The 8,613-nt window shown below is 40.7% G+C and overlaps 1 protein-coding gene across 1 annotated transcript; it reads left to right on the top strand.

Annotated features, from left to right (window-relative positions):
* The first annotated feature begins 4,847 nt into the window (after positions 1 to 4,847).
* LOC108698115 (P2Y purinoceptor 4) lies at positions 4,848 to 5,942 on the top strand. Its single transcript, XM_018229368.2, has one exon. The coding sequence runs from the start codon at positions 4,848 to 4,850 to the stop codon at positions 5,940 to 5,942; it is 1,095 nt and encodes a 364-aa protein (XP_018084857.2).
* Positions 5,943 to 8,613: the final 2,671 nt, after the last annotated feature.

Genomic DNA, 8,613 nt, shown 5'->3' with positions numbered 1-8,613 from the left:
TTATCGGCAGTACAATATGTGTGCCAAAACATGGAGGTTTCAAGAAACACTTAGTCACACAATAGTAGATTAAACAGCCTATGAGTCATTCAGCCGGATCCACCCCTATTTAATGGAGCTGATCCTGAAACCCACCCTGGAGGTGCTGCCTGGGACACTGTAGATGTGGGTGGGACTTCTTACAATGGATACAGAATTACAGCTACATGCAGTAGAACCCAGATTTTACATTTACGTTTTACGTTTACGTCAAAACAGTGTAAATTCTGAGAAATTGTAAAATCTGGGTTCTACTGTAGTTACATAATATCTAACTTAAAATTGGCTCTGCAGACCCCAAGAAAGGACAGTATTAAACCTGAGCCAATGACACTGAATTTGTACCTCTGTGTGTTCTGGGGCATTAAACCTGAAGGTGTTACTGTATTTATACTGCTGTGTGTTCTCAATAAAATATAATAAAGTCTGTAACATTGCCTTCAAAGAGCACTAACATAATTGGACAACCCCAGCCAAAGGGGCCGGGCAGAACTTTATTTTACTTGCTTTTTCACGGTTCCCCAAACTCCAACTACAAGGATTTCCTGTGTATAATTTGGGGAAGTTCTTAGTCTGTTTAGCTAAAACCTTACTGAACCCCCTATCTGGCTAACCCTCCCCTGAGCAGTGCTGTACCCCCTTCCGCTGTGAGTGCCACTGGGGCCAACATAATGCATTGGCTGTCTGGGAACTTTAGGGCCTAAATATTGCTGCACAAAAAACACTAATATCCAGACCCCGCACTAAACCCCAAGAAAATGGAAAGTTGCCCATCTGTGCATGAGAAAATACCCTTAAAACCATATACCTCCTCCTCCCCTGTGGATAACACAGTAACCCCCCCCCCCAGCACACAATTAAACACCTTAGGGGGCCCTAACAATAATTTTCAAATGCTAACAAACCCCCAGAACAAATACCAGCCTTATGTTCCACAGGCAGAGTATGACACACACAGGGAGCATAGGACAGAACAGAGCAGAAGACAGGGAAACCTATCAGGACCAGTCTAATATGTGCTACATACAGTGACACAGTGCTGGTGCCCCATTAGCATTTTGTATAAAGTGTGAACAGGTGAACAATGTGGGCAGTTTCAGTCTGGGTCTCAGGTAGAACAGTACAGGGCTTTAGGGTGTGAACAATAGAGGTGTCACAGCTGTGAACAATACAGGGGATTAAAGTCTGAATTTGAGGTTTAAACAATGCAGGGGCCAGTTAATCTCTTTAGTGATACCTATTAAAGTTTACACATGGTAAGCAGAAACAGCAGGCAGACTTTCATGTGTAGTGCCACACAAGGGGGGCCACGGGCTGTCAGTTGGACAGCCCTGATCTAATGTATCAGCCTGTATCACTGATTCAAGGACAGAATTCCACATCTTCACAGCTCTCACTGTAAAAAAGAAAACCCTTCTAAATATTTAGGCGGAACCTCTTTTCTTCTAAACAGAATGGGTACCCACGTGTCAGCGGGAAGGAGCTACTGGTAAATAAATCATTAAAGAGATTATTATATGACCCCCTTATATATTTATACATAGTTATCATATCACCCCTTAAGCGCCTCTTCTCCAGCGTGAACATCCCCAATTTGGCCAGTCTTTCCTCATAGCTAAGATTTTCCCTTTACCAGCTTAGTTGCCCTTCTCTGTACCCTCATATTTCAATTCAAAATCGGGAGTCCATATAGTTATTCAGCCAGGCCCAAGGGACTCGCCCCAGTTCAAAAAGGCATTCAACTGCAGAAAAGTTTATATCAAAAACGATATAAGTCCCAAGGCCTCTTCAAGTAAAAAATATTAATTTATTGTTATTCACATTAAAACAGTAACTAGTACATACTACCCCACATACCCCACCTTACGCGTTTCGCACCCTCCGGCGCTTAGTCATAGGTGTATCACTTCTTTGTACCCTCTCTAATACAATAATGTCCTGTTTGAGTGGTGGAGAACAAAACTGTACGTCATATTCTAGATGGGGCCTTACCAGTGCTCTATACAGTGGGACCCCCTCCTCTCGTGAATCTCTGCCCCATTTAATACAACTCAAGACCTTATTTGCCCTTGATGCTGCTGACTGGCATTACTTGCTACAGACAAGTTTATTCTCTACAAGGACTCCAAGCTCCGTTTCCATTATGGATTTGAAGTTAAATAAAAGTGGACCCAATACAGAGCCCTGAGGGACTCCACTAAGAACCTTACTCCAAGTAGAGAATATACCATTAACAACCACCCTCTGTACCGGATCCTGTAGCCAGTTGTGCAAACAGCTTCATTAAGCCCAACAGACCTTAGTTTAGAAAGCAGTCGTTTGTGGGGCATAATCCAAATAGATCACTCATCAACTGTCCAGTATCTTACTTACCTCATCATAAAAAGCAATCACATTTGTCTGACATGACCTATCCTTCATAAAGCCATGCTGATTGCTGCTCATAATGCCATTCACTAGGACAAAATTTTGAATGTGATCCCTTAACAAGCCTTTAAATAATTTGCCCACCACAGATGTCAGATTTACTGGCCTATAATTGCCAGGCTGAGATCATAAACCCTTTTTAAATATTGGAATGACATCAGCTTTTCTCCAATCCATAGGCACCATACCAGATGAAAGCAAATATGAGAAAATCAGAAATAGAGGCTGGTCTAAAACTGAACTAAGCTCTCTTAGAACCCGGGGTGTATGCCATCAGGCCTTGGAGCCTTGTTTACATTCATTTTTATTAAAGCTTTATGGATCATCTGAGTCAGCCACTGACTAGATTGAGCTGAGCCATCAGTGCAGCTATAAAGTGAGCCTGGGAACTCAAACTCCTCTATTTTATACACTGAAGAAAATAACTGATTTAGCACATTTGCCTTTTCTGTATCTGTTACAACCATACTGGTACCATTATTTAATGGAGCAACACTCTCAACCTGCATCTTTTTACTATTAATGTATTTAAAAAACTTTTTGGGGTTAGTCTTAGCCTCTGCCGCAATGCACTCTCCATTTCCTTCCGGATTGCTGATTTACATTTACAATAGTGTTTATATTCAATAAATGCAGCTTCTGTCCCAACAGACATGTAGTTTTTCAATGCCTTTCTCTTCTTTCCTATTAACTTCTTTACTTCTATATTAAGCCACATAGGGTGATTCTTAAGAACTTCTACATTAATTCCTTAAGGGAATACATTGAGAACAGTAATGATTAAATATAATTTTAATTGACGAACATTTATGTTCTTTGTTTTTATAAGAAAACATAATGCTCCAATCAACGATCTGAAGGCCAGCCCTCAAGGCACTAAAATGAGCTTTTCTGAAATTCATGGTTTTTGTTGCCCCAGTGTACATTTGTTTTTTGCACCAGTCATTAAATGATATAACATTATGGTCACTATTACCCAGGTGTTCAATAACTTGCACATTTGCTATAATTTCTGGGTCATTAGAGATCACTAGATCCAGAATCCATTTTTTCTGGTTGGCTCCTCGACAACCTGTGCCATAAAATTGTCATGTAACATGTTTATTTACTTATTCCCATTAACTGATCTGGCAGTACTATTGCTTCAGTCAATATCTGGGTAATTAAAACCCCCCATTATCATTACTTTAACCAAACTAGCAGCCTTTTCTATCTGCATCAGGAGCTTAGCCTCCTCCTTCCCACTTACATTAGGGGTGTTAACCCAAACCTTTCATCATTAGATTACAAATGTTTATTTTTAGATTTTCTCGGGAAAGAGAACCATCAGTTCCTCTTCTTATAAAGAAAAACCCACATAGTATAAGTATTTTAAACTGTGGAGCTGGCACAAATTGGTTGTGTCCCCGGGAGCAGGTAAGTGTCTTACCTCTGGATTCATTTTAAGCAGAATGATTGCCAATGATAAAGATACATGGTGGGGGGTGTTATAGCATATAATAGATATATATGTCTATCTGGTAGGTGATATATATATATATATATATATATATATATATATATATATATATATATATATATATAGAGAGAAGTGAAGAAGCTCGCACTCACAGGACTTATCAAAATCAAAAATGGTGTTTATTTCAAAATAAGTAACGAGTTACTTATATTGAAATAAACACCATTTTTGATTTTGATAAGTCCTGTGAGTGCGAGCTTCTTCACTTCTCTACTTAATTTTTGGGCATATTGCACCCAGGCAGCGATGACTTTTTGACGTGCTGTGCCGGCTTCCTGATTATCTTATATATATATATATATATATATATATATATATATATATATATATATATATATATATATATATATATATATATATATATATATATATATATATATATATATATATATATTATCTGTCAGCTACCACATAGCTATACCACAGAGCCCAAGGGCAAGTCAACAGGAACAATAGATAACAGCAGGCTAAAACAGGAATGTCTGCATTTTTCCAGTAGATTTTTAGGGCTCTGCCGTCCATTGTGCAGTGGGGTTTCAGGCACATCATCGTGTCCCCCAAACTACATCCTGTGCCAACTTTACAGCCAACAGTTCTTAATGAAGCACATAAAGACACCACCAATGTGGTTAAGTCATACCCAACCCCAGCCATGATTGCTTTCAGTGCAAGGGAACATGTACAGTATGTAACACAATCAGGGTTCATCAGGATCTCTAGTTCCAAGGTTTGGCGTAGACATGGCAGTGCACAATAGGGTGGCATTCCCACAGACCAGACTGAATTATGTGCATTTTTGCATCAGGGACAATGTTTTTATGCCCAGATCATGGCATGCATATACTCATGCAAGACAAGACAAATGAACTGGCAAATTGTTCTACTTTGCAGGGTGTTTGTGTCCTATCAAATGGCCGATTTTAGGATGTCGAACACATCAGGAAACATCACATTTTGCCGCCCCTACACTCTCCACATCTTCATCCCAGTCTTCCTTAGCTTTATCTACTCCATTGGGTTCCTACTGAACTGCATCAGCCTGTGGATCTTCTGGTTCCGGATCAAGCAATGGAATCCCTCCATCATCTTGCAGTTCAACTTAGCTATTTCCGATACCATCATTGCCCCGGCAGCTCCAATGGTTATTATATACTCATTCACCGACCACTGGAGTTTCGGAAATTTCGCCTGCCAATACGCCGTCTTCTCACTCAGCACCAACATGTACGGTGGAGTCTACTTCCTCACCCTCATTGCTCTTCATCGATACTTCAACATCGTTCATAGTTTGAAATGGAATCTTCTGGCCAAAAAATCCTTCATCATCAAACTCTGCCTCATGGTCTGGGGCCTCCTCTTCCTCCAGGGGCTGCCCTTTTTCTTCTTATTAAGAACATCTGATATTGACGGGGCCACAAAATGTCTCAGTATTCACCAGACGGAACACGCTCTATTATTCTTTTCATGGAACTGGGTGGCAATTATATTTGGGCTATTGCTTCCATTTGTCATAACCATCCTGTGCTACAGCCTCTTAAGTAAACACATCCTCAAAGCCAACCCCATGAACCCTCAGAGCCGAACCATGATCTCCAAATCTCTCCTGACCATAGGGGTTTCCCTGACCATATTCATTATCTGTTACATTCCTGTCCAAATCGCCAGAACCGCTGGAATCTCTATTAAGTTCCTTAGCCCAGAGTCCTGTTCTCTCCTGGTCTACATTGAGGCTGTCTATTACTTTAGCTGGGTTTTCATGGCTGCAAATGGTTGTATAGGCCCTGTGCTGTACTGCTTTGCTTCAGAGAGATTTCGGAAAGTCTTTATGGACTGGTCCAACTGTCTGTATCACCTTAATGAGAGATGTAGAGGGATCAGTGCACAAGTAGCTTCAGATGGACCTCCCATTCGGCCAAATCCCACGGACATAATAATTACTAATACCTATGGGCTCTAGAACTGAGCGACCCATCAGAAACGCATACAGCTATGGACAACACCAGTCATGGGCAAATACAGAGAACTAATCACCCATTAGTACTTGGCAACTCCAGTCCAAAAACATCACATGAGGTTTCAGGATATCCTTAGTAAAACTGAGAATTTTACAACACTTGATACTTCAACTAACCCCTTTCTATGTTGCCTTCAGACCTTTCTAGACTAGATAAAAAGGGGTCTCTGGGTGGGAGGGGACTGCAGAAACCCTTCAAACTGCTAGAATTGTGAGATCCCGCCAGATGATTTACTGAAGTCTTTAAATGAAGACTGGAGAGTTCAACCAAGAAACTATTTCTTATTATCCAAAAATGCAACGAACCCAAAATCAAGTGATCTCATTTCTCATGACCTTGTTGTAAGAAATCTCTTGTTTGAGAAAACTTAGAAAAAATGTCATAAAAAAAATCAATGTTCATGAAATCACATTCTCAATTATTATTATTATTATTATTATTATATATGTAGGAAACGGTTATGCTGTATGTCTGTCTTTTCTACCCAAATTTCAGGTGTATTTTAATGCCTGCAGTGATAAAAGGGAAGAATCTTTTTGTTTTGACAAAAATTCCATAAAAAGATTTGGTCCTTAGTCACTATGAGCCCGGTGACCCCAGAGGATTGTGCAAAACTTGAAATCTGAGACTTTGGGGCAGATGTATCAAGGGTCGAATTTCGAGGGGTTAAATCCCTCAAAATTCGACTGGGGAATAGAATCGAATAGGCAATTCGGGCGAATTTACGCGCCGGCGAATAGTCAAATGGGCGAATATTCGCACGATCGAATATTCGATCGAAGGATTTTCATTCGATCGAATGCCTTTTTATTCGATCAAAAACTTAGAAAACAAGCCTATGGGACTTTCCCATAGGCTTTTAAAGCAATTTGGTAGGTTTTAGGTGGCGAAGTAGACAGTCGAAGTATTTTTAAAAGAGACATTACTTCGACTATCGAATGGGCGAATAGTCGCAGCGTTTTTGCGCTCGATCTATTTGAATCATTCTACTCAGGTGAATTTACGCCAATTCGATAGTCGAGGAGAACAAAAAACGACTCGAAATTCGAGTATTTTTACCTCTATTCCTTCACTCGAACTTAGTGAATGGGCCCCTTTATGTAGCTCTAAGGGGCAACTATTATAATTGTGTACAATAAATGCTTTTGCTCATTTCCTCTTAAACATGAATACTGATTTCCTTTTTCATGTCTGTGTCCCATGTCCTAGAATAGCACCCTGTGCACACAGACCAGCAGTAGAGTAAGTTGGTGCAAGGGAAGGGTTCATCTAAGGCCAGACTATGCCACAGTGGAGCAATAATGTCTATAGGATTGGTATCACAGTGGAGCTTGGCACTTGACACAAGCAATGAATGGGGCAAGTCCATCTCTCTCTATGGCTGTGGTCATCTGATTTTTTTGTCTGAGGTCCAACATTTGGTCGGGTTCAGTTCATCTACAAAGAAGGTTAGAGATCTAGGAAACCATTGGCAAAAGTTTCAGGAATATCTAAGTTGACACACAAAATTATCTAGAAGAGCAAGTAGACCTCCACTGGGCCTTTACTAGCGTGGCCTGCAAAGGGATCTCTGCACAATAAGCATCAGTTTGAAGGTGGTGGTAGCTCCATGGTTCCCCTCCATCAGTAGACACACTGGCAAGCAATGTAGAAGAGGTGGTTCCTATTAAATTTGCTGACAGACAGCATCAGTACTTTTGGGCCTTTCTCTACTGATGGAGACACTAGCAGGAATGATATTAGCCTTAGTGACAGCCAAATAGAAAAACAGAGGGTTCCGAGATTTGGCCGGTCTACCAATCATAGACTGATGAAGCCCCACATTCCAGGATGCATAATAAATAAAAAAACATCACCATTACACTCAATATTCCTTCATCCCAGTTTTCATCTTATTTGTCTTCTCCATTAGTCAGTCCATGGATCTTCTAGTTCAGAATCAATAAATGTCATTGGCCCTCAGCACCAGTACATATGATATACTCATAGTGTCCGGTTCTGTTAATGTACATTGCAAACGTGCTCAGAAGAGCAAATTGTACATCAAGGAGTGTGTGTGGGTATCTCTATCTTCCCCTTAATAGGCTGTATGTGGAAGTTCTACTTCCTGTGGATGTAAAAGAATCTCAGACACTTCAGCAACAATTGGGTTTGATTCCAACTTCTTCTACTATTGAAGCTTTTTAAAGAAGATGTAAACCATTTAGCCAGTCTGCCATACAACTGCTGTGCTTGGCACTGAGGCAACACATGATGAACGGTCTGGTTACAGGTCTAAATTAAAGGAAAACTAAATCTCAACAAAGAATTGGGCAACAAAAACCTACACATATGGCGTGGGCTTCTTTATTAGACCAAGGCCCCCAAAGCCATTTGGCAGGTAAGATCTGTGCTACCCCCCCAAGCTCCTCTTTTTCTCTCCTGCCGATTCCCAGCACATTCTCTGGGCTGCCGTCACTAACCTGATACAAGGGTCACATTACATGGCAGCATAGAAACCAGTGCATTCTGCATCAGAATTTAATATCAGCCCTGTAGCATCAGTTTCCATGACAGGTGTGACCTCACTTTCTGCTCATTTGCCACGCCCCCTAAGCCTTGCTTCTCCCCAGC

This window comes from Xenopus laevis, chromosome 8L (genome assembly GCF_017654675.1).
Source record: "Xenopus laevis strain J_2021 chromosome 8L, Xenopus_laevis_v10.1, whole genome shotgun sequence".
Lineage (NCBI taxonomy): Eukaryota > Metazoa > Chordata > Amphibia > Anura > Pipidae > Xenopus > Xenopus laevis.
The sequence above is the reverse complement of the archived record's forward strand: the minus strand, read 5'-3'. Positions and strand labels throughout refer to the sequence as shown.

Coding starts and splice junctions, on each gene's coding strand:
- LOC108698115 (XM_018229368.2), top strand. CDS start 4,848: ATGAACTGGCAAATTGTTCTACTTTGCAGGGTGTTTGTGTCCTATCAA.